The 26,717-nt window shown below is 50.2% G+C and overlaps 1 protein-coding gene across 4 annotated transcripts in view; it reads right to left on the bottom strand.

The window, feature by feature from the left end:
* KIRREL1 (kirre like nephrin family adhesion molecule 1) overlaps positions 1-15,766 on the bottom strand; it is a 98,621-nt gene extending 82,855 nt beyond the window's left edge. For 3 of the 4 annotated variants that reach the window (XM_045547003.1, XM_045547005.1, XM_045547006.1), the window contains exon 1: positions 15,654-15,764. In XM_045547003.1, coding sequence (XP_045402959.1) covers positions 15,654-15,705 — 52 coding nt within the window. In that variant the 5' untranslated portion in view covers positions 15,706-15,764. Of the gene's footprint in view, positions 1-15,653 lie in introns of all 4 variants that reach the window. The other variant, XM_045547004.1, reaches the window with a different exon arrangement.
* Between the last annotated feature and the right edge of the window lie 10,951 nt (positions 15,767-26,717).

The raw sequence follows: 26,717 nt of genomic DNA, 5'->3' as shown, positions 1-26,717 counted from the left end.
CCGGGCTGTCATGGCTTTGTTCGATAGCACACTCCAGAAGCAGCACAGGGTAGAAATTCTGTGCCCTCCCTCCCTTGTTGAGAAAGTAGCACAGAAGGGCTCTCCCTCCCTTGCCATATTTTTGAGACATTTAAAACTTGTTTTATGTGCTTTCTACTAGACATAGGCTAGGTGCTTTCATGTATGGTGGTAACAGTAATAGTAGTAGTAATAACAGTACCATTTGTTAAGCACCTATCATGTGTTAAGGACTCTGTTTTACATATACAGTTGCCAGTCTTTTCCAGATTGCCATTTGCCAATGAAGAAAGTGAGACTTAGAGTTTATATTCCAGGGTCTCTCCACTAGTTAATGGCAAAGAAAGTAGTAGGATCCAATTTATTTCATTCTAAGGACCAAGCACATTGGACCAGGGCCATGAAAGAAAATTCAATATACACAGAGAAAACATGACTCTTCTCTGTCCCCCCCATCCCCTCCTCTGGGACCTGCAGAAGCCCAGGCCACAGAGACTTACTGAGCAAGAGGAATGAGGGACAGACACGGGAGACACATCAAGATTTGGGTCCCGGTCCAGCTCTGGGTCTAACTCACAGGGTAAACTCTTCTTTCTGCCTCTTGAGCCTCTCGCATACATCATCTGGACTGTGTCCTTTCTGTTCATCTCTGAGTTGGAAGCCCAAGGAAAGCGTCGTGGTGGTGACAGAGCCAACCATCCACTGGGTCTGGGGGGGGATGTCCAGCAGGAACAGTGTCCTCTCCCTCCCTTTTCCCTTGTGCCCTGTCCTGTGCTCTGACCTTGTGCAGACAGGGCCATTTGGTGGTAAGAATATGACTTTTACAACCAACCAAGCAGACCTGGATTTGATGTGGTGCAGCCTGGGCAAATGACGGACACTCCCTGAGCCACAGTATTTCCCATCTCTAAAATGGGGACAATGAGCATTCTGTGACGCACCTGGCACAGCCCCCCACATGGTATGGTGCTGAGTAAAGGTTAAGCCTTTCCCTGCTCATCTGGTCATGTTACTGAGTGATCACTCCCTGGTCATTTCCATGAGTGCACCCCAGGGTGTGTGTCCTGCTGCCCCCAGGCCAGGGGCTGGGTCATACTCCCATGGTGCCCTGCCCTTCCTTTCCCCATCTCAGCCTTTCCCACTTCGGCTTGCCCCACTTCCCAGCACAGGGTTGGATGAACTTCACTTGGGACCACCTCCTTTCCCTCACTAAGCTTTCTGGCCACTATATATACCTCCTGCTGTACCCTCAGGGCAGGCCAGGGGAGCCAGAGATACACAGCTGAGCCTTGGTGGACCAGTTGGGGCCCCTGCCCACTTGGCAGAGGCTCCCAGGGCCTGCTGGGCTGACTGGGGGTCGTGGTTCCCGGGCCCCCTCATCAGTCCATGTGTCCCTTTCTTCCTGCTGCCTGCCCACCCCCCAGCGTGTCTCTTCCCACTCTCCCCTTCACTCCCTCTTCCTCCCCACCCCCCTCGCTGCCGGCTTGGAGCAGGAGGTTATGAAAATGAGCTGCGTGCCCAGGAGACTGTAATTATCTGCTAAGTGTGAAAGCCAGAGTGATTAATTAAGAGATAATAAAAAGAAAAGGAGGGCGAGAGGGGGGCCTCCCGGCTTTGCTTTGATGATAGAACCTGAGGTGAGCCAAGCAATTAGGGGAATCTTTATCGAGAGTTAGCTGTAATCCACAAATTATCAAGCTCCAAATGCTTCAGGAGCAGGGCGCACTTCACTCCTGCAGAGTGACAGACCGACAGACAGGGAAGGACAGCAGGAGGGGAGGCCAGGGGAGCATCCGGCTGGGGGGCTGTCGTGGATGGCCGGCCACTGAGGAGTGGGCTGTGCAGACTTGTCCCCTGCCAGGTCCTGGGCAGCACTGCCAGGACTCCAGGCCATGGCTGTCCTGGCCCGGGGAAGGCCTGGAAGAAGGCCTCCTACCCTTGAAGAAGGACACGCTAACCCTGAGCAAACATGGGCTGTCCCACATGCAAGTGCTGCCCACATCCCTCTCTGCCCCCAGACACATGGGCTCTTCCTCTTCTCTTCAGAGGACTCACATCCCACCCTGTCCTCAAGGGAGCAGGAGATGCTTTAACACCAATCCTCTCCTGAGGTACACGGCTGCCTGTGCATGTGGCGAGCGTGTCACACGGCTGGTGTGAATGCTGCAGGGGCCACACTTGACAAGGCGATACCAGCACTCTCAGCCCCCAGAGCCTCCAGCCCACACAGCCCTGGCTGGCAGACCTCCTCCCAGCCCCCTCCCTCCCACCAGCCCTCCTACAAGGGTGATCCCATCCTGTTCCATTGCTCCCTCTGGCCTCTTCCCTCCCCTGCTTCCAGGGAAACTTCCCTCACTGATCACCCCACTCCAGTATCTCTTTCTATCCTGTTCTGTACAGATGTACAGCAGGGTTCAAAAACCTCCCCTTATGTAGATGATCTTTGTATGTGTTTATACGCTGGGGAAGGTGCAAACCTATCTCCCCTATTATAATCAGCTGATAGTAGAAACCGAATCTCCTCCCTCAAGTTCCAGTTTAGAGCTAAGAGTTTGTGCTTATCTAAATCTAGGGAAATGCCCACAGTCCTTCATCAGGTTAGGAGAATCCCAAAGGCAGGTACCCCATCACACACACCCTACCGCTTCCTTTCTCTGCCCACACTGACATCATTTGGGATCCATCCAGGCAAGGCTGGGCTAAGGACATCCCCGAGAGATTCCAAGAGGAAAATATTCCTGCTCTGAAGCTAGAACAGGTCCTGCCTACCGGGCAGGCCACCTCTCCCTTTGCCCCACCATGCCCAGTTTCCTGCATACTAGCCTCCGCAGCAGATGCCAGCGCCTCTCTCCGCCTGGCCCCCCATGGAAGGAGGAGGAGGGGCCCTCAGGCCATTGGCTGGGGATGATGGGAGGGACAGAAGAGCCCTCCACCCCCCAGCTGCTCTGAGCTGCTGCGAAGGGGAAACTGGACAGCTAAGGGCATGGTGACTCAGCCAGGTTCCTGAGAACTCTGTTCTCCTGGCCGTGGCTAAGGACACTGTGGGAGGACAGCCGGGGTGTTTGCTGGAAAGCAAATCTGACCCCTAATGAGAGAAACTTCTTGGGCTCACGTGGTGCCTAGGAGGCAGTCTCACCCATGACCTCTCTGGGCTTGCTTCTTACTACAGGGAGCTTTGCCTCAAAGTATGAGAAAATAAATCTATTGGAGAAAATGTTATTTATCCAGGCATAGAGAATACTGTCAGTTACCCGAATTAGACAGTTTCTATGCAGGAGCTGAAAAGATTCAGGTTAGACACAAAGAAGAACTTCCTGCCTGCCAGGAGTATTAGAAATGAAAGTGAGTGAGCAGAGAGTACTAATGAAATTCCTTCCTCTGCAGAAAAAAGAACAAACACTGATGTTGCTATGCTGACTCAATTAGTCCAACTTAAAGAGAGATATCTTGAGTCCAAACATGTTGGGCTTCTTTTGTTTTGCTTTTATTTATTTATTTTTTTTAGAGACAGGGTCTTGCTCTGTTACCCAGACAGGAGTGCAGTGGCATAATCATAGCTCACTGAAACCTCAAACTCCCGCGATCCTCCTGTCTCAGCCTTCTGAGTAGCTGGGACTGTATGTGTGAGCTGCCATGCCCAGCTAATTTTTTTTTTAAGAGATGGGCGTCTGGCTGTGTTGCCCAGGTTGGTCTTGAACTCCTGGCCTGAAGCAATCCTCCCACCTCACCCTCCCAAACTGCTGGGATTATAGGTGTGAGCCACCGCTCCTGGCCATGGATGTTGGGGTTCTCAAAGAACCATCACTCCACTTTCACTTCTGACCCCAAGATCTAGGTTCCAGGGAGCCCAATCTGATGGATCCTACCCCATCTTTAGTTTGCCTATGTTCTCATTCACACCTGCAGATGGTCGAATGTGTGTTGGTTTTCTGGGGGAGAGGAGAATTCATAGGAGTTCCTGTTTCTCCCAACGGACAGGATTCCCTACATATAAGGACCAAGCTTCCCCCACACAACCAGGGAAACCCTGAAGGCAGGTGGTCTCTCCTCTCTGGCCTGGGGCCCTGCACAGCACACAGAGGGAGAAGGGAGGGAGAGAGTGAGTTAGCACATCGTAGGGGCTGAACAGTGATTAGGTCTACGTGAGTGAGATGCTGGCCTACTCAGACAGTTCCCCATTTTGCCCCCAAATCATGCCCTCAGTTAAGCCTATGACCTACCTTCCTTCCTGAATCACACAATCTGCTCATGATCCAGTTTTCAAGCCAAAGCCCACAGGGTCAAGGTCTTGGCCAGAAGCTCTGTCAAAATGTTTTCACCCAAATCTCCCATTGAGATACAAATTATAAGGACTTTCTTCATTAAAAAAAAAAAAAAAATAGAGAGAGAGAGTGGAAATGACTGGCTCAGGCATGAAAGAGTTTTCACCAACACACTGGCAGGTTGCTTTTCAACTGTGCAGCTGGCAGCTGGCAGCTGGCAGCATGAGTGAAGACTCGGCAGGGTGGGGGTGGGGGGGCCAGGAGCTTGCGAGGTGGTGGGGAGGGAGGAGGCTGGACAGGTCAGTCTTGGGGCTGAGGATGGGCACGCTGGCAAGCTCTGCACCCTGTCTGGTCCCACAACCTGCTTCCCTAAAACAAACATATCATTGCTCCTGAATCAATGATCCACCAGGGCTGTGCTATACAACTAAGCTGGCTAAAAAATGATTTCAATTAAATGAATTCCATTTGCTCTTGACTTTCATCAGAACATTGAAGAGTTGTTTCCCTGGAGGAAAGCATCCTTCAATACCTGGAAGTGTGGTCCTAGGACAAGCAGCATCCGTATCACCTGGGGGCTTGGTGCAAATGCAGAACCTCCACCTGACCCCAGACCTTCTGAGTCAGAATGTGCATTTTAACAAGATCCCCAGATGTTCTGTAAGCATGTTAAGGTTTGAGAATAAGTGTTCTAAGTTTGCACTAAGTTGAAATCTTCTGGAGAGACAAGGTTTAAAATGATGGTCAAGCTTCCTGTGCACTGCCCTGAGAGTGCTTTTCCAGAACTTAAAATAGAGGCGTACTATCACTCCATTTTACAGATGAGAAAACTGAGGCTCACAAAGGGTAGAAAGGCCACGGAATTGCCAGATCCAGGACTCAGACCTACTTCTAAACCAGCGTGCTTGCCACTGCACTGTGCTGCCTCCCAAGCTCCCACCGCACTGAACCCCGGAGCACAGAGCCCGGTCAGTAATCCCCACACCACTGGTCACCTCCTTTGGCACAGTTAAAAGAGAGTGAGCTGTATTTGGCCTAATATTTGTTCATCCCTCCTTCTATTGTCTGTTTCCCCCAGATCTGCCTTGGATTGAACTGTAAAAAGCAAGCACTGTGCAATATTAATAACAGCTATGGTTTACTGAGTACCTATTGTATTCCAGATACTGTTCCTTAATACGGATTCTTTCATTCAATCCTCACAACAACCCTATCAGGTAGGAATAATCATCTACATTATATAGATGAGAAAACTGAGGATCCAAATAAGTGACTTTGGTCGTGATCACACAGGCAGCAGCCCATCTGGAAAGAGTCCCAGGGCACTCTAGGGCTTACTTAATTCCGGGGACCAGGTTGTGTTGAAAGAGGCCATCAACGACATGACCCTGGTAGGAAACTGTAGGCAGTGTGCACAAACTAAATCCCTTAGAAACAGGCTTTCCAGCCTTCTCTCTCAATTTTCTGCATAAATGGAGAGCGGCAGTGGTTCAGATAATCCAGAACTCATTTTAACTTGGCTTTGCAATGCATTAGTTTTTTTTTTTTTTTTTTTTGCAAAGTCAGAGATTTTCTTTTCTAATTATATTTGGCTCAAACTGACACTAAAATGAGTTTGCATTCTCACTTCGCCCACTGGCTGGTGAAGGGAGACTTCCCAGATGTGTGCTGTGTTAGGCAGGTCAGTCTGGGATCCAGCATCATCCACAAAGGAGCTGCCCCCGGGGTGAACGCTGGAGGGTTACAGCTCCGGCAGCATGGCCAGCCGCCAAGCAACAGGGGAGTGTGGGACCTCTGGGAGTCCCGCCACCCCATCCCGCAGTGAGGTCAAGCTGGTACATCTCCAGGCAGAGTGGGGGGTTGGGGGAGGACTGAGACAAAGGGGAGCAAGTCAACTGCTCAGGGTTTGGGATTAAAACCCATGAGTCCCGTTGTCCCGACAGAAAGTCCCGGATGACTAGGAAATTAAGACAAAACTTCAACTTCTCTCAGAGGCTCCATCCTGCCAGCCTGCCTGGCCCCGGGTTTCTGCTCCTTTGAAAATGCCTTCTCCCTCTCCCGTGTTCTCTTTCTCTGCTCAGCCTGCCCATCTCTGCCCCTTTCCTTTTAATAACCTCCCAGTTAAGTGAATTGAATGGGAAGAAGCAGTTAAAAGCACCTCACGGCTTGACAGTGCAGGGTAATGGAGCGAGCAGGGCCCCAGGCTGTTCCTGGGAGAATTCAGGAAGGAGGAGGAAAAATAAAAAAAAATAAAAATAAAAATAAAAAAAAACTCAGCTAAGCTGATTACAAGGACAAAGTTAATTTAGAAATCAGCTCTATTGGGTGGGAGTAAGCGGTGGGAAAGAGAGAACTGGATACAGAGGTTGGGAAATTTGGGGAAGTGCGTTTTACATAAACCACCTTTGTTCCTGGAAATCATAATCCTTGGGAGGGACCTGGGCTCACTCCTTCGGATTCCTCGGCTCCTTCCATCCGGAGCAGGGGGCACAATCAGGGATTGTCCAGAGCCTGGATATCGTGAACGGGGGCCGCATTCCAGAGGCTCCACCAGCGCGGGCCCTGAGCTCAGAGCTGTGGACGCCCCCTCCCCCGCCCGGGCTTCCCCTCCACTCCCCCTCGCCAGACAGTCAGACTTCAGCATTTTTCACATACCTCTCGCACAACCTTTATCTTATTGGATTGTCAATATGTGTATATACATCCATCTCCCACACCAGGCTGAGTGAGAGTGCCTCAAGGACAGGGACTAAATCTCACTTACCTTTTTATTCCCAGGCCTAGGCCCAGCACTGCTATTTAAAAAAACAGCACTTGCTTGGTTGAACACAGGCTCTCACCCCCCTGGTGGGACCCTCTTCAAAGGCTTCCATTTGAAAAACCAGAGCTCACTTCCTCAAGGAGGTTTTAAGAATCTCTAGGCTCAGCTCCTAAATGCACATATATATTGAAGGAAGGTCTCTGACCAGTGGAAATGGCCCAGAGCTGACCTGGAAGGGGCTAAACCCATATTGGCCCTCCGATGGAACCAGATGGTTCTCCTTGACTCCAGGCAGTGTAGACACAGCCCAGGCTTACAGCGCACACATGACAAAGTGCCTAGCCTCAGATTCAGGTATCTACGAGGCTGCAGGGCTCTCCTCTGAGTTATCTCCATTGAACTCTGCCTCCGGCATCTTTATTTTATACTGAAAGCTTCTCGGAGAAAAAGATTTCCTCATCCTCCCAAAGTCTCCCAGACTCAGGTCACAGATCTGAGACTTCCCAAGGCGGAACTGATATTTCTGTAAGGTTTTCTGCTCACTTCAGCCTGGCCAAACCCTGCTTATCTGTCTATTTCATCTTTTTTTCTTTTTAAATTGAAGGGGTTGCAAATTTCTGCAGCTACTCCAGCAGAGGAAGAGTCTAAGAGAAAGGGAGGGTTTGGTGAGAAGTAAGATGGGGATCATACCGGTTTTTAGCACAACCTCTGCCTGCTTAAAAAACAAATCCCTGAGTCCTCACTTCTTACAGGGCAGCCTTTGGCCTGGCTTTTCAAGGCCTCCTCAGATCTGGCCCAGTCTACTGTTCTGGATCATGTCGTCTACTTCTCCCTGCCCACCTCAAATCCTCAGTCCAACCAGCCTCAGTGTACCCTGCACACTCCAGCAATTACTCGGCTCAGAAAGCCTGGCCCGTCTGGTAATGCTCTTCCTCTTCCTACCACATCCACGTCCTGTCCATCCATAAGCCCACTTCCTCCACGGGGCCTTTCCTGGTCACTTTAGCCCACAGCAAACTCCCCTCTCCTGAACTCTCCAGCTGTGACCTGCACACTGTTACCATGGCACCAACGACCCCCTGCCTTGCATTCCTAGCAATCCTCAGGTGTGTATACCTTGGTTTCTTGGAGGGGAGGGACCACAAGCTTTTTTCATTCCACAGAATGCCTACCAGTACGTTTTACATGCAGTAATGTACATTTGCTGATTTAAAATAAAAAAATTAGTTCTCCCCATTGGGTGAAAGAGGAAACTGAGGCCTACTGAGGTTGAGTAATTTGCACCTTAATCATGAAGTGAGAATCTTAAGGGCAGGGATGGTATTTTAGTAACTTTGCAACACTGGTGCCTGGCACAGTGCCTGGCACAGACTAAGCACACATACATTCCTGCTGAAAGAAGGAACGAAAGTCCTTACTCTTCCCACACATATTCCGGTGAGGATATACTCACATTGCCTCAGAAGGAGATAAGGGGCTGGGAGAAAAAGCGCTAAATGGCCCAGTCCAGAAGAATCTGGACTGGCACGGTGGCTCATATCTGTAATCCTAGCACTCTGGGAGGCTGAGGCAGGAGGATCACTTGAGCCCAGGAGTTTGAGGTTGCTGTGAGCGATGATGATGCCACCGCACTCTAGCCCTGGGCAAGAAGATGAAGAATCTGATTCCTGACCCAGCATTGAATGGAACAGCCTCCAGGGATAGTCCTGCTAGACACTGAGCAACACCTCCAGAGACTCGGATTCCTGCTGTCCCTTCCCTGCCTCAAAACCCAAGCCCCACAGCCTTCTGGAAGAGCCTTCCATCACTTTCCAGAGCCAGGCCCCAGAGGGATGAAGCAGCAGCATTCTCTCCTGGGACACTAACAGAATTTGCTAGAGATTTCCACCCCTGGATTTCAGACCCTTAATCCTGAGGAGGTTGGCTGGCTGCAAGGCCCATTTATTTCAGTATGATCCCAATTTTGTTAAATGGGCTCAAGGAGAGTAGAGAAGGATGAGGACTGCAGCCCCTGGAGACAACAGAGCTTAATAAAAGTTACTAGAGAAATTAAACGTGGAGGGAGGGAGAAATTGGGAGCTTGGACAGGGCTGATGGAGGGAGAGCAAGTGGGATGGGAAGAAGAAAAACAGTGATCTTCAGTGGTGCCTTGACAGCTAAAGCACCTTTTATCCTGGGTGCTTCAAAAACTTAAATAGGTTTGCATTGCCTGAGAATCAGGGGTGGGTAGGTGTGAGAGGTGGGCTGCAGGATGGCGAGGGGCCGGTGTCACAGAATGGGGAACCCAAGGCATCCCTCTAACTTTCTCAGCCTCACAGTGTGTGCACCTATCAGAGGATGAAGAGCAAGCAAGATGAGGCAAAAAGCAGTGTCTTCAAAGACTCAGGAGGGCTGTTATAGATAGAAGTAAAATGATACACAAAAATGTAACACTGTTGCACACCAGTGCTCTGGTGACTGGAAGGGCTCCGGTAAACACAGATGTCTGTCCAGACCTGTATGGGGGTGAGAAGTGGCTGCGTGTGCAAGTGCACATGAGGACATGTGTGAATACATGCATATGCGTAAAGTGAGACTGCACCCACATGCTTGCATGCAGCAATAATGTGGAAAAGGTGGATGTGAGATCTTTAGGAACTTCCTTCTGGGAATTATCTCCACTCCCCCCCACCCCCACCACACACACTGCCCTGCCACTTCCCTAATTGGGTTCTAGTCCTGGTCCTGTCACTTACTAGCTGTATCATCTTGGACAATCTGTTTAACTTCTTTGGGTCCTTGCTTGTTCATCTATAAAATGGGGATAACACCTACCTTTAAATGATTATTGTTGGTATTAAATTAGTTACTAATATATGTAACATACAAAGTAGGCCCTTCACAAGAGTGAATGACCTTCCCCCTCACTTTGAAAGAGCCCATTTTTTCCCCCTGACTTCTGAGACTGCCTCTCCCTGGCTTCACATTTCAGAATCAAGGACATGACAGCCTCATTCTCCTCCACTGCTGACTACCCACCCCCCACCCCAGCCTTTTCCAGGTCAAAGCACCCTCCAGGAGATTGCCAAGTAAACTGGCTTGGAGGCCCTGGGAAGAAACCATACAGGATCTGGTAGGTCAGGAAGGGGCGCAGCTTCCTCATCTCTGGAGGCATGGAGAGGAATTTCCCCACCCTCAGATGGAAACAGCTCCCAGATATTGGGGAGATTAAGGAGCTTGCCCTCTATTCCCTCCCTCCAGCCCCAGTTTCACCTCTTAGCAAGTCATTTAATTTCTTTAGGTGTCTGTTTTCTCATTTACTAAATGGAGAAATAATAAGGACCCTGCTTATATCACAGGATGATCTTATCTCTCCATCAAATGAGATGGTACATGTGAAAAAGGTGCTAAAACTGGGAAGTTCTATATAGACACAAAGTTAAAAGACTCTAAAGGTGGGAGGAAAAGGATTGAGGCATTATTAACCTCCTTCTGACAAGGCACAGTATTTACAGTTCCTTCCCCTACTGACTAAAACATGTATCCTGACTTCTAAGTTTTGCCTCATAAATGATCATCAAAGCAAGACAGGGAGGTAGATGTGGCCTTGGCATTCCTGGGCAGAGAACTGGGCAAAAAGGCTGAGCTGAGCAAGACCCCAGAGAAGAAAAAGGCGTAGCCACACACCCACCCATCCTCAACTCTAAGGGAGGCAGTGAGCTTTGTACCCAGAGAAAAGAAGGTTGGAACCTGGGACCTAACACCCTAGGTATGGCCTTAAGCAAGTTAAACTCTCAACTTTGGTTTCCTTATCTATGAAATGGGAGTAACATTCACTTGAAAAGCACACAGTAGAAACTCAATAAAAGGTCATTTTGACACTTTGGTATGAAGCTGACTTCCTACAATCACTTTCCACCAGCTTAGGCAAGACAGGGAGGTTCCCAGGGCACAGGCTAAGAAGGACTAAGGGCCTTCGCAGGCAGGCTGGAATAAGCCATGGGAGACACTTGAGAGACCCAGATCCTAGGGTTCTCCCCAGGGCCCCTGGCAGTGCTTCACCCCTTGCCTCTGTATGACTTGGGGCCTTTCCAGGAGCCAGCCTTGCATGGTACAGGGGTAGCTCCTAAATTTATAGTTCATGGGCCTGAAAGGCTGTGTTTAATATTAGAAACAAACACAAAGCTGCACAGCTTTTTATTTGCCAAGTCCTTGGAAAAAAAAAAACAAAAACAAAAACAAAAGTCATTAACTAACACTGTCATATCATCAAAGAAAAACGATTTAATACCAAAAAAAGTAGGACCGAATTTCAGAACAAAGGATTGTTTAAAAGCTTTGAATGAGTTTACCTTTACAAAACACTCACTCCCTTTCCCTCCTAGTTCTCATGCTGCTATGGGCCAGGGAAACCCCATCCCAGCCCAGCATCTATTGCTGCTGGCATGCAGGATCTTTGGCGAAGAAAAAGGTGCAGGCTCTGGGGTCAGCTGGCTCCTACCACTACCAACAATATAATTATCTTGTCTAAACCTCAGTTTCTCATCCATGAAATGGGGATAATTAAAGAGCCAACTTGGGGGTTGTTGTATAGATTAAATTAGATAATGCATGTCAAGTAGTTAACACAAGGGCTCAATAAATGATCCATATTATTTCCAGACTCTGAAATGCTGCCACCTTGGGGCTAGTATCCCTCTTCATTTCACACAAGCGCTCTGGTTCTTCCTCACTCGAATGCCAACCTCTTCCACTTTGCTGTCACCTCAAGACCCTTCCCCAGACCTTTTCTGAGTTTTCCAACCAGGAAGGAACTGATCAGTTTCCCCTCTGGGTCAGCCACAACCCAGTTCCCTCCAAGAGGGATACAAAGAAGAGTCTTATTGAAGCCCTGGACCAAGGATCTGGGCAGGGGCTAGAAAACAAAAAGAGAATAAAGAGGAGATGAAAAGGAGGTGCCAACAACTCAACTGCCTGTTTATGTCCAGCCAGGGAGTTAGGACAGCAAGCACTTGCTGGGCACTTCTCGCTGTGCCAGACACCGGTTCCATGCACTTCACGTGGATCACCATATTCAATTGCCGTCACAACCCTATGAGGTAGGTGTTGCTACCAGCCTCACTTTACAGGTGAGCAAAGTGGGGCAAAGAGAAGACACATAACTTGTTCAAGCTTACCTGACTAACAAATAGTGGAGGTGGGGGCTGGGTGCGAGTCTGATCTAATCACCGTTTAATACTGCTCCTTCCAACACTGCAGCACTTTCATCAAATCAATGAATTGATCGGATATTTACGGGGCGCTTACCATATGTGCAGCACTATGCCAGAAACTATAGGATAAAAGAGAAATTAAGACTTAGTCCCAGGATATGAAGAGGTCCTGGGTGGGGTGAAGTGGGGCTTCCTGCCCCCAGCTGCCCGGAGAACCAAAGGCAGAGCCAGGACAACTAACCACTCAGCTACGGGAAGGAGCACAAGTGAGAAGGCCTGGATGATTCCTCCTCCCTTTGGTTGGGTTCTCTGGAGTCCAGGGCTCTGGCACTTGAATACTTAGTTCACACCCTCCCTTTAGGTCTAAGTGAGAAGACGACAGAAAGTGGAGTCCAGTCAAGGTCGAGGAGAGGGCCCAGTATCCTGGCTTCTGCCATGTCTCGCCTGCCTCCTCCCCAACCTCAACGGCCTGCTCTGGGCAGAAGTGGGATATCTGGAGTGTGTGTGTCGTGTGTAGCACAGGGAGAGAGCCCAGCTACTCTGCCAGACCCCACGTTCCCTCCAGGATGTAGCTGTACTCAGGGAGTTGAATACTGAGAATTTAGGGGGCCCTCGGGCCTCTTCCCCTTACCCTCTACTCCTCACAAAAGCTGTGGCAGGAATGCCAGGGGGAGTTCTGGGGGCTGGAAGGATGGATTTGTGTCCTACCCCCACACCCACCCAGCCTCTGGAGGCAGCTCCCACCCCGAGCCGGCCTGTCATCCCACATTGCTCTGATTAGCTATAATCTTTCTTTTTCAATTTCTCCTCCCTGAGACTAGGGAGCGAGAAAATCTCCCAGAAAATGAATAAATATTTCAATTTTCGGCGCAATCAGTCTGAGGAGCCGGCGCATGATGGAAACGGGGGGAAGGATAATGGTTTTCATTTAGATAAGATACAGAAAATTATTTAGTGAAAAATGAAGATTGATGAAGCCCATTGAAATTCTTTAAAATGCGATTTTTATTCTCAGCCTAGGCTGAATCTCCCCCTTCCCCTCTCCACTCCCCTCAATTCTATGGCCTTCTCCTGCCTACTCTCCCCCCATTTCCTCACCACTGCCCCTCATCCCCCTGGCAGCCCTCTGCCCGCCCCCCCTTTCCCCTCTCACTGGCCCAGTCCCTGACCTAGAGCCCTAGAACCCCCTTCTTTTTAAGGATCAAGGTTAAGGAGAGGGGGTCCTGCCAAGCCCCCACCCCTATGTGTATCTCAGGCTCCCCAGATCCCTACTCCTTCCCTCCCTGGCTCCTCCCAATCCCTTGCTGAGCTTCCCTCAACACTCAGTTGAGATTTCCTCTCCCCTCCTGTCTATTTTCTCCCTTTCTTTTCTTTGGTATCCTCTCCCCCACCCCAGACACTTGTTTTTACCCCTGTTCAGGTCTTGCTTTCCCCCCTGTTCCAGGCAAGGAGGTGGAAGCTCAGTATTCCCTAACTCCTTCCCCCTTTCCAAAGGGAGAAAGGAGCACACACACACACTTCTTTCTGTCCCCAATTTAATCCACATGTCTCTCCTGTTTGCTAACTGCAGCTTTTGTTCCTTAACACTCATTTGTATCCATGTTGTTGACATGTGAGGGCTGCAAGAAAGGGGCAGACATAAGCTTGCCCCCAACACATACCAGTCCTGACCCAGCAGCCCCCTCCACCACCACCATGGCCCTCCCTCTGCCCCCCTCCAGCAGCCTGGCTGAACAAAGTCAGAACTTAAGTCATCTTCCCAACTTTCTGCCAAGTGGCTGGGCTGTCCTGGCCTGCCAACCCCAGGGCCAGGCCTCCTCCTTTCCCCCAGGCACTGCCTCCTGATCTTGGCTGTCACCAGGGACCTGTGCCCTTCCCCTATCTTAAGTGCATGCTGAGGCGGGCACGGGTGTCCACTGGGGAAAGATGAATCAAGACCTGCCCTCACCAACTCAGCCCGCTTTGCCTTCAGAGCTGGGGAGGGGCCTGGCCAGGAGGGGAGGGGTCCAGCATAACACCCCACCCACAAACCCAGGAAGGGAGCTGAGAGCAAGGCAGTAATGCCTGGGGCTGTTCTATCAAGCTGACCTCCCAGATTCCTCCCCCCCACAGAGACCACCTCCTCCATTTTGTAGTCTGTACATCTCCATAGGTGTCTGCCTATATGAACGTCTGTTCAAGTTTCTTTGTTTGCTTGAGGGTTGGTATCTGTGGAAGGGTTTCTGTGTGTGCGTGTGTCGTGTCCTTGTAAACGTCTGCCTGCATACATGTACTGTGTGTATGAGTTTTAATGCTGGGGTGTATGACTGCGAGTATGTGCCAGTTTGGGGGAGAAATCTGTCTTCCTCAAATGTGTCAGTGTCTTTGTGTGTATGTGTCTGTCTCAGTGTGGGGGATGTTTGTGGGTATGTCTCTGTCTCAGTAGGTGAGTAGTCTGTCTCAGTGTCTGTGACTGTTTCATGGTGGTGCGTGTCAATTTCTGTGTGTCAGCTCCATTTTGGGGAGGAGGAGGAGCTCCACAGGATCAAATCTTCCTAAGAGTCACACCGGGGACGCTGAACCCACTCCCACAGACTCCAAGCCCGGCTGGCCCTTGGTTCCCTCAGCCCTGTCCTTCCCCCCCTTCCCCAGCCCTACCCAGGATACACCAACATCCTCATCCCTTTCAGCCACCTCCCTCGCCTCCCAGCCTCTCCCCTGCAAATTCCAAATAAACCCGAGACATCAACACTTTCCCGACCCCAAGAGGGGTGTCAGTCCCTCTAGGGTTCCCCCCTCCATATCAACCCAGCCTGAAGCTGTATTTGGAATTCCACTCTCCGCCAAAAGCCTCACAGGCAGGGGTTCCAAAACCCCACCAGAGGCCCCAAAGCACCCCTCCCCTCCTATAGATGGGGCAGCCCCAGGCAGTCTGGAGCCGGGGTTCACACTCAGGCCCCCGACGGGCTGGGCTGGAGAGGGGTATCCCCTCCGCAACATCTTTGGGAGCATGGGACCCAGCTTTCCTTGCACCTCGACCCCCCAAATCCAAAATCCAGCCTTTCCCTTAGCCAGGACCCGGGCGTCCGGACCCCCGGCCTTAGAGGGGTAGGTAAGGCTGCCAGAGGTTCCGGGAAAGACTTTTAGCGCACGAGTCCCTTTTTCACTCCGACCTCCAGCCCTCGCGGCCCGAATTCTCGGTTCTCCCGCGCAGCCAGAGGAAACAACTTGGGCAAATCAACGGAAAACTCATTCTCGCCAGCCCCGGCTACTCCGCGCCCCCTCCCTCAGGGCTCCGCGAGCGTACCGAGCCCCCGCCTCGTGGCATCTGGACCCCGGCGACCGGCCGCGGGCCGCTGGGCACCCGGCGCTCCCCCAGCGGGGGCGCGGTCCCCCGGCCCCGGGGGAGCCGAGCGCGCGGGGGCGGGCGAGGGCCCTTACCTTGGGAGAAAGTATCGGAGAGAGTGAGGATCCAGACGAGGAGGCTCAGCATGCTGTCCGCCCGCCGTGCGCCCGCCCGCGGCTGGGGCCCGGAGTTGGCGAGGGAGCTGGAGGAGCGGGCTGGGGAGGAGGGGAGCCCGGGAGCCCGCCCCCCGCCCGCCCGCGCCCGCCCCTGCGCGCGCGCACACACACACACACACACACACACACACACACACACGCACGCGCGCACACACTCGCGCGCACAAACTCAATTCCTTTCCCTCCGTTTCTCTTTTTCTCTCTTTCCTTCCAGTCCTTCTTCCCGTCCCGTTTCTCGCCCCACCACCCCCCGCCCTTAATTATTTCTCGACTCTAGCTTTATCTCTCTGGGTCTTTTTCGGTCTCTGCGCCCCTCTCCCTTTCTCTTCCCTTCTCTTCCTTCCCTCGCTCCCTCCCTCCCGGTCTCCCTCCTCCCTCCCTCCTCCTGACGTCTACTCTCCCTCCGACGGCGCCTCCCTCCACGAGCCCTCCCCCCTGCCCCCCCCAGCGCGCGCGCACACACTCGCTCACACCCCTCGCTGGAACTGAGATGGAAGGAGAGCTAGGAGAGGGAGGAATTGAGGGCAAAGGGGTAAAGAACGTGACTGTCGCAGGCCCCGGGGCAGGCGCGGCAGGACCCCGGCCCGCCCGCACCCCCTCCCTTTTATAGACACAATCTTGGTCTCGAGCTATGGAACTAAGGAACTAAGCCGAGGAGTGGCGGGGGCGGGCGGGGGTATGGGCTGGGGATGAGCGTGTAGCCCGAGGATGACTGGCTTGAGGGGCGAGAGAGAAAGAGAATGTTTTTCGGTGTGTGCCTGGGGGAGGCAGGGAGTTAAAAAAATATAATCAGTTGACTAATGAATGCTTGAGGGGGGAGGGGCACACATTCCTCTCCCCACCTACAAAACCCGCAGCGGAAAGTCGGAGCTGCTTCTTGGACCTGCGTTCAGCCCCTGCCAGGGGGGTCCGCTCAGCTTCCGCGGGGCCAGGCTAGGTACTGGGAGTCCTCAGCGGCCGGGAAGAGGCACAGTTGCCTCGGTCCTTTGTTCATTTCAGGCATCTACCCATCCAGAAGGAGAAGGTAGCCAGCTCGACGGCGGGAAGGGCCAAGGCCTCGCCTGGCCTGGCCTCTGAAGGCAAGCCGGAGGAGAGGGCGCCCCCAAGGATCTCCAAGCACACTGGAGTTTGAGATCCTTTGGGGTCCAGAGATCTAGGAACTGGAAAGGATGGAAACTCCTGGAGAGAGTAATGAGGACATTCAGGAGGGGATCTCCCCTTTCTTAAGGGCCCACTTTGGCAACCGGCTCCTCTCCCAACCCCTAACTACATGCTTCTGCTTACAGGGTTGATGGTGCCTATCGGTCTGGGCCCGGGGGGATGAGTCGAGGGGAAATAACAGAGAAGTCACAACAATTGCACAATTTTACAATAATGCGCTGGTCTAAAGAGGTTGCCACCTCTTTTCCTCCCAGATTCTCGGTTTCCTGGGTCTCTAACATTCCCCGCCAAGACTTCTCCATTTTGGCCCCCCGCAGGTAGGCGCATGGCTCTCTGGTGCCCTCTGCTGATGTGTGGCGGCCACAACTCTTTCCTGCAGGATCCTGACGCTAGCGAGGGATGGGGGACCTGCGGCCTCAAGGCCACATGTTGCCCTCCAGATCCCTAAGTGCAGCCCTGAACAGAATCCAAACTTCACAGAACAAATCCCCTTATTAGAGGGATTTGTTCTGTAAAATTTGGATTCAGTCAAAAGGCCACACTCAAGAATCCAGAAGACCACATGTGGCCCTGAGGCCACAGGTATGCACAGACCCAGAGAATCCTATGTTTGAAAATACATATGCAAGGGCAGACACACAGGTTAAGAATAAAAAGCCATACCTAGCCCAGAAATAGGAATGCAAGCCAAACACACAGGCACATAAGGGCTTTCGTTTATTCATTCATTAATCATATATTCCACAGATACTTCTTCAGTGCCTACTATGTTCTAGTCACAATTCTAGGCTTTTGGAGTACAACAATGAAAAAAACCGACAAAGTCCTTACCTTTTAGCATTCCATTCTGGAGGAGAGGGGAGGCAGTAGAAAAATATAAAACACCCCCAGTTGTGGTAAATGCCATGGGAGACAAATAAAGCAGGATGAAAGGAGTAAGGAGTGGAATGGGGAGTGGGAGGGAGGAAGGCATTGCTGTCCGTATAGGTAGCCAAGGAAAGCTGCCCTGCTGAAGTGACATTTGAGTACAGACTTGAAGGAACTGAGGGATTCAGCCATGCAGGCATCTACAGGGAGATTGTGACAGGTGAGTGGTAACAGCAAATGAAAAGGGCCTGAGGTAGGGGTGCTCTGGAAGTATTGGTAAAACAGCCTTTTCTCTTTCTACTCTGCCTGAAGGTGCACCGAAGGGAGGGTCAGGGTGATCATGATTTAGGAAGGTGTTAAAAAGAAAAAGCCCCTAAGCCAGGGAAGAGAATATTCTTAGCTTAGTGTTTCTTACTCAACTTCCAGCTTCTGATATTTGGGCTTGATAGCAACTCTCTGTGTAGGGAAGGACTGGGATATCCAAAGCTTTTGGCTTCCCTTGGGCCTCCTATCTCAGCTTGAAACCCTAGAAACAGAGGAGCCAAGTTTCTCCAGCTCTCTAACAGTCAAAACAGTAATCCCACCTCTCTCTGCTGGTCTGTTGACTTTCCTTCTCTTCCTTCTCTTCCTTTAATTCCAAATCCTCACCAGCTCAGTCCATAGCAAGCTCATTTCTCTAGAATCCCCTCCACATAAGCCATCCAGCATCCCAGATCCCGGAGCTTAACTCCACATCCCCAGCCAGTGGTCCTCAACACCAGCTGTGCAATAGAATCTCCCGAGAGGCTTTTAAAAAACAACAGTGGCGTGGCCTCACCCCCAAAGATGAATTGCTCTGGGGTGAAGTCCAAGCGTCAGTATTTTTAGACATAGCCCAGGTAATTCTAACTGGCAGCCAGGTTTGAGAACCACTAAGCTAAGCAACCCCCTGCTTTCCAGGCATTGCCTTCAGCAAGCCACACGCCACAGGGTGCCCTGCTCTCTTCCCTCCACTAGCATTTCTTCAGCTTTTGCCAACCTTGTATCGTCCTCTCCTCCTTTTGAGGACAACCCCAATTAAGCTTCCCTAACTTTGCTCCATTCTCATCTCTCCAGCACTTATGTTCACAGTATTGTCTAATTGAATTAACTGAGTGTCCTGGAATCTGATAACATAACTCTTATCAAACTGGGGGCATCCTAGGGCTGAGTCCCTAGTATCAGGCGGGTGCTCTGAAGAGAAGGCCTGTGTTGTTTCCGTCAGACAGGACGCTTCCCTAGGACAGAATGTCCCTGGGGGCATGTCCCCTCAGTCTGGAGCTCCTTCCCCATCAGAGAGGCAGCAGAGTAGTTGAGAGCCAACCACATTGACACTGAAACCAGACTGAGGGATTCGAATCCAAGCTCTACCCCTTACTTTCTGTGAGACTTTGGACAATTTATGTACTTAACCTCTCTAATTCTTGTTTTTTTAATCTGAAAACAGGGGTAATAATAGTACTTTATGGGACTGATGTGAGGACTGAGTATAACTTTTTTTTTGAGACAGGGGTCATGCTATGTTGCCCAAGCTGGTCTTGAACTCATGGCTCAAGGGAACCTCCCACCTCAGCCTCCTGAGTAGCTGAGACTACAGGTCATGCCACTGAGCCCAGCTTGTTGTGAGGATTGAGTGAGTCAATATTCATACAGCTCTTAGAAGAGTGCTAGGCACACAGTGACCACTCAGTAAATGCTAGCTGTGATTATTTTGGGGTTTGAAGCTCCCCAAAGCAGGGACCTTTTAAATCTTCCTCCTATGGATTTGTCTTCACCTCCATGCACAGAGCCCTGCCCAGACAAGCATGCGGGTGTGGAGGTAGAGGTAGTAATCTCTAAGGATGCTACTTCACCTAGAAAAAAGGGGAGACATGGCCAAAGGTTATATGTGGAGTTAAGAGAAATATTAATAATTTTTTGAGCACAAAAGCAAAAAGATCAAGAGGTCAGAGAGTGAGCAGGAAGGCAATTTATGACCATCAGCAGGGGAAGCCACCTTGAGAGACAGAAATGAATTCTTTGTCTCAATGAGGGCTAAAAACAGCAGAACAATTCTATAAATTGTCCTCTTTCCCCCTAGAGGGGGTAGAGGATTATGTTCCTGCTGCTTACCAAAGACAGAGGAGAGAAAGGCCAAGATCCTGATTTTCAGCCTGGAAAATAATCCTGACCCTAAAGGAGACCTTGATCCCCTAAGGGTAAAGGATCACCAGAGTTGCTTTGTCTCTTCCCCTGCTGCAGAGCTGTAGTCCAGAGCAGTGGAAGATGTATCCCTTCTTCAAAAGTCCTTCCATCAAACGGGGCTCTTCCTCATTCCTTCTCCACTTTTGTGTCTGCTTATGCAGGTAGTAGGCCTTGTGATTTCCTGCTGTTCTACCAGTCCATTTTCCCCTGTGCTCCTTTTCCTTAAGACACTCAGCTTTTGCGATGTGTAAGAGTAAGGGCAAAGGCAAGGGCCTGCCTTAATGGCAGTGGGGAGAGACTCTAATCTGCACTGTGAGGAGAGAGAGTGTGTCAGCATCAGTCAAAGCACCCTGGACCACTCCTGAGTGGCCAGGGGACCCTGAACCTGCGTCCGGCCAGGCTAGTCTCTCTGTAAAGAGTACCTGGCTCTGCAAAAGGAGTGAGAAGAGGGATTCTGGGCCTGGGAACTGATGGTTCCTCAGTTTTGCCACCTGTGCTTGATGTCTTACCAAGGACCTGTGGTCTCAGTAGTTGAAATATTTGTCCACCCCCCTCCCACATCCGTGCAGGGCAAAGAAGACATTCTAAGGGGGCCTGGCTTCCTGGTGCATTTAAGATATGAGGCTTCCAGGAGGAAGCTCAGCAGAAACCAGGCACCCTGGGCAATAGTGAGGTTATTAACTGGCCATCCTCAACCTCCTACAGAAGGGGACAGGAGATCAAAGAGGTCAGGCACCGTGGAGAGGAGTGTCAGAGGATATGTGAGGAAGCAGTGCTGCTATTGGAGTAGAAGGACTAGAGGTTAGACCCCACAAGGGACTGTCTACTGAGAAAGAGTTTCCAAAATATTTAGAGAGAAAGAGAGATGGTTTGGATGGGTTGAAGCTGCTTGGAGGCAGGGGCTTAGAAAGGATGACTTTGGCAAAGACATGTTCCCAGTGTGTATTTACCATGTGCCGGCATTGCCTGTGACAACTGAGATCCATCCCATACCACCCATTTTCAGCCCTTCCCTTTCCATTGCTTCATATTCCAGCTCCAACACGGGGAGACAATTTGTGCTAAATGAACCGGTTATCTCTTATTAGGTTTAATGAGGATTTCATTGCCTGAGCTCACAGGGATTGGAACATCCCTGCTTCCAATGAGTAGCCTAGCTGAAGATACCTGCTCAGAGAGAGAGATAGAGAGAGAGAGAGAGAGAGAGGGGAGTTAGGGTTCAGCAACCCCAGGCAGAGGCCCTGAGTTAGGGAGTGGGTGTGTGGGGGAGGGGAGAGTGGAGAATAGACTTAATTAGGAAAAACTGGAGACAGTAATAAGAATGTCTCAGACGTCAAGCTGCAGAACTGGATGAGGCCTCAGACAAAATGAAGTCCATTCCCCTTCAAGATGGTGAAAGGGTCTGTCTAAGGTCAGGAAGCAAGCGACAGTAGACCAGGGACCAGGACCCAAGCATATTGCCTCTCAGGCCAGGATTCACCCACATGTCTTGCTGACTCCAACTCTCCCACTCCTGCACCCGAGATTCAATGCAAATGCTTTTATCAGCAAAGACACTCCTTGCATCTACACAGCTCTGACCACTATGTAGCTCTGGTCTCCTGTAGGTAATCTGAAAATCAGAGAGGGAATCGAGTGAGCTGGAAGCAGGGGATACTGAGGAGAAGAGGAAAGCCTCTCATCCTCCCTTGGCCCTTGATTTTCTCCCATCCTAACCCCAAGCCCACAGTCTCTTAGCCTTCAGCATTCCCTGGTGCTTACTTGAAAACCTAAAACCACCCATCATTATATCCATTTTGTATTGGGACTGGGTTACGGGGTTTATGGTTTATGTTCGCATGCAAGCTAGAGATCGGACTAAGCTGGCAGCTAGGATTTTGGCCTGCAGTTGTGTTAAGGACACTGAACATCATGGTGTGTTTGAGGGTGAAGTTGAGTGAGGTTCATATGAATAGAAGTATAAGGGTCGGGCTTACTTAACCCTGATTATAAGAGAGGCCACAAACTTAAACCACAACCCTTAACAATGTCATTCCAACCCTTGTAACTCCTCAATAGAGGCTTCCTAAGGGTTTTGATTGAGATTAATTAAGTACTTGGCCAGGCGTGGTGGCTCACGCCTGTAATCCTAGCACTCTGGGAGGTCAAGGTGGGAGGATCGCTTGAGGCCAGAAGTTCCAGACCAGCCTGAGCAAGAGCAAGACCCCATCTCTACTAAAAAATAGAAAAAATTAGCGCAGCGTGGTGGCACACACCTGTAATCCCAGCTATTTGGGAGGCTGAGGCAGGAGGATTGCTTGAACTCAGGAGTTTGAGGTTGCTGTGAGCTAGGCTGACACCACGGCACTCTAGCCTGGGCAACAGAATGAGACTCTGTCTCAAAAAAGGAAAATAACTACTTAGTTCATTCACCCATTCATTCATCTACTCATCCCACAAACACATATTAAAAGCTTACTCTATGCCAGGAACTGGGCTAAGCACTTGGGATACAAAGAAGAATAAAACACACCCCTTTGTTCTCCAAGGGTTCACAATCTAGTGGAAAAAATGGACAGTAATTGCAACACAGTTGGGAAGTGTAGGGACAGAAAAATGCCCGTGTTTATTAAGAATGCAAAACAGGAATTACTGAACTCAGCTTGGAGGCATCAAGAAAAGTTTCCTAGAATGTTCAAAGTCTGAAGTGTGGCCTTAAATAAGCCAGTTCCTCACTCTGGGCCTCAGTTTCCTGCCAGCTCTGATGCTCCCATGGTTCTGTAATACTATAATACTCCTTGTCTCTAATACAGAATCGGGGGCCATTCCCTGGGGATGCCTGCCAAGGGCTTCCATCAGGGCCCACAGAGGTGTTCTGTAAATGCTCTGTGACTGAGAACTGTTTCTAGAAATCCTTGGGGCCTATTTCCAAGGAATTGGATCCAAGAGTCCTCCTGAGACCCAGAGTTGAGGACGCATTTCCCACCCGCTTTACCTAACCTGGTGGGCCTCCTACATGTGACAGCCAAGCTCGAGGCCAGTGATACTTCTCTCTGCTTCCACTGGCTTCCCGGCTTCTGTGCCAAGGAACAGGCCTTGCAATGCCTGCCAGGCAGGGTCTGGCTGCTGGCTCAGGTGGCATTTCCTAAATGGACAGATGGAGAATGTTGGTTTAATGTCTCTCCAGTGCTTCTATTCCAGCCTCCAAGACAGAGCCAGCAAAGAGGGCCTGGCACCAAGTCCCCTCTTCAGGCACTGGCAGCTTCCCTTCTTCCACCAGCCCTTAGGCCTGAGCCTCAACACTTCCTCTGGCCCCGCCCCTAGGTCCTCCCCAAACGGAGCCCTAGACTAGGCTTTGGGAACAGATCCAGGAGAAAGCAAATTCACAGAAGTCTGTCCCCCCACCAGAAACAACAAAACAAAACAACAGCAAACCCTGGCTACTCTGTGGTGGTCCTCTTTCAAGAATGGCACCACCCTCCATCCTGTTGCTCAGACCAGACACCAATGTCCTTGACTGCTCTCTCTTCCTCCCCACTCACACCCACTCAGTCTCCACATCCTGTGGATTGGTTTTCCAGTCCATTTCCTTCCATCTCCACTGTCATCACCCTGTTCCACGTGTGTCATCAGTCTGCTCATGCCCCTTTCTCATCAGCTCCATTCTCTGAGGCCCCCGTGATCTTTCTCAAGCTCAAATTCGACCACATCACTCCCCTGCTTAAAAGTCTCTGCCGACTCTCATTGGCCTTAGGCTCAGATAGCATCTTTCCCTGGGCTCTGAGCCTGCCTGGGATGGCTTGCCTTACCTACCAGCCTCACTGCTCCCCACTCCCCCTCCTGTCCCTTATATTCCTGCTTCCTCAGGCTTCTCTGAGTTCTTGGCACTGGCCATATTTCCCTCATCGGTGGGGCCTCGACACATGCTGTTCCCTTGACTACAATATTGTTTTCCGCCCGGGGCTCTACTCCCACCCTGCCCCCTAAGCTAGCATCATCCCTGAGACCTCACACTAAATGTCACTTCCTCATGGAAGCCTCTGTAATTCCTCCAAACAGTTTAGATCACCTTGTGATTGCCCCCAAGCACCCTGTATTTCCACCGGTAACATTCATCACACCTCTAATTCAATATTCGTGTCTGTTTCCCCTCTGGATTATAAACCCTGTACATGGAGAGACTGTGCCAGTATTGCTCACTGCTGTCACCAGGGTGCCTGGCACATAGTAGGTGCTTAGGACTTAGAAAAAGAGGGAGATGTTCCTGATTTTGAGTTCTCCAAAGAATTTCCTGGAGTCTAGAGGCGGCTTGGCTCCATTTTACAGAGTACAAGCCAGAGGGCCAGCAGTTGCACTGCAGGTGGAACTTCCCAACTCAGTAGGCATTTGATAAATCCAGGCAATCATCCTTCCAAGGAGCTGGAAGAATAAGAGCAGAAATGGCATAAAAGTTTATCTTCTGTTGTTCAGGATGAGTGTGTGTGTGGGAGACACCTATTATCTCGAATGTGAAAAAAAAAAATCCCAGGGAACAGTGAACAAAGCTATAAATACAGCCGAACGTCGGGTGACATCACCTGAGCACAGTGTGGCGATTTATGGCCAAGTCACACTGCCCTAAAGTGTATTTATAACGGTGTAACTCACTAATACTTCTCCTTGCCTGCCTGCACGCCCTCATTCCCCTATTCCCTGGTGGCCACGGTCCTTGTTCTTCTAGTGAAACAGCATGGTTGGGCCAGGCACCTGCTCTGGGGGCATTTGGATACTCTGAGGAGTGGAGCTGTCTTTTCAAAATATACATTCAAAAACCTGCTATGGTTCCTTGTTTCCTAGAGAAAGCAGGACATTCAAGGCATGCAAAGCCTCTGGCCTCAACTTACCTTCTGGCTTCCTGGACGGCTTTGTTGGACAGTTTTATTCACATATGCCACACGGACCCCAATCCCCAACCCACTGGTGTTTCCCCAAATAGTCCCCAGGTTTTTACCCCTTTGTTCCTTTGTTCATGCTTTCCCCTCCATGTGGCATATCTTTCCACCATAAGTCTCCAGTCTATACTCCTCCTTTAAGGTCTAACTCAGGTGCAACACCTTCCCTGAGTTGCCCAATGGTATGACATGCCTTTTGGTATCTCTTTACAATGCCATTGACTTTCCATTCCTTGAGGCCACCTGTTTACTATTACAGTCATGTCTCTCCTTAAACTGTGAGAGCCTTCCCCATACATCTTAGTTCCTCCCTGAGGGTCTGCTTAGGATCTGCCACATGAAAGAAGCTCAAAGAATGTTTTTTCAATCAAGTATCTGTCCCTATCTGTCCCTCTGGGAACCCAGTCTCCCTTGAGCATCTACAACATGTCTGGCACCATGCTAGACATGGTACAGGTGTTATTTTCAATTCTCATAATGACAAAGCAGGCGTCACCATTCCCATGTCTCTGTAGGGGAATTGAGGCAGAGAGAGGTTAGGTAGCTTGCCCAAAGGCACACAGCGAGTGAATGTGACCACAGGATTCTTACCCAGTATGTCAACTTCACCATGTTTCTTCTATTGCTGAAGATCTTGGGCTGTGTGTTCTATAGTCTGATTTCTATCCGATATCCCAGAGTTTGCATTCTCTTCAAACACACCACATACAGCCAGCAGAGCCTGCCTCTTCACAGCTAGTTCCAGGTGGCTCTCAGGCACTGGGGTTATCAAAATGGAGTTTTCTGAGGAAGCTTGTCAGAGAATGGTTGCCATGAAAATAAGCAGCCCCAGGCCTTGTGTTCTGGGGGCCTTGTCTCATTTACATGGGGAAAAGAAAGCTCAGAGCCAGCTGAGAGACAGAGAGCCACTCCCCTCCTCTCCATTCTCCACTTCTCTGCTCCTGGATCTTCTCGGGCGATTTTACCACCATCTCTGTTTAGAGTCTAAATGGAGAAAGAAGCAAGATGAACTGAAAGTCTCCCCTTCACAAACACATCATTGAGTGCTCACCTCATGGAAAGTGTGCGCTGGAAATTACCCAAAGTGGGTGGGGGCAAGGTGTTGGTGGAGTTTAGCTGGGCTGGCACCTGAGTCAGGGTCTCCTGCAAGCCGAGACTGGGAAGTGGAGACAGGAGACAGTGGCGGAAGCAAGCCAAAGGAAATTAGAGAAATGATGTCTCTCCAATTCAGCCTGAACTAAGTCACTAACATGGGGCTTAAATCATTCAATAAAATCTAAAATATTTGCCAAGCAAAGTGATTTTGTTGAGAAATTGCCATTCATATTATTAATAATTCTAATCTCGTCTATTATTGCTCATAATTGAAAAGTAACTAAAAATGATGGATACTATAGCTGGATGCTTAGGGGTTCACCCCCACTCTACCTCCTCACATAGGTCACTTGCAATCCCAAATTTGGGTGCAGGACCCAGCACATCCATTACACACGCAATGTGAAGCGAAGGAAGTTTGCCTTGGTCATACGGTTGGTTTCTCTTCTTTGATACTTTATTACTCAATCCTGAGAATTCTCCTACTTCTCTAAATTTCCTCTGGTGAATACACTGATATTAAACTGTGAAGGACTCCATATTTTGCCTCCCTCCTTCCCCACTACTAAAGTGTATTTTAAAAGAGAGCTAGCATTGGGACAATGCTTCAACCAAAGGAATACATTTCTGACAATGTAATTATAGATACCTTTGTACTCGATAAGGAGGTGTTTTGAAGGTATACAAGAAAGACCCTCTATAGCCCCTGAAATTATACTTAGCCCAAAAGTCTACAACCAGAGGCAGA

The sequence above is a fragment of the Lemur catta genome, chromosome 3 (assembly GCF_020740605.2).
Source record: "Lemur catta isolate mLemCat1 chromosome 3, mLemCat1.pri, whole genome shotgun sequence".
NCBI lineage: Eukaryota > Metazoa > Chordata > Mammalia > Primates > Lemuridae > Lemur > Lemur catta.
This window is presented reverse-complemented; position numbering and strand designations above follow the sequence as displayed.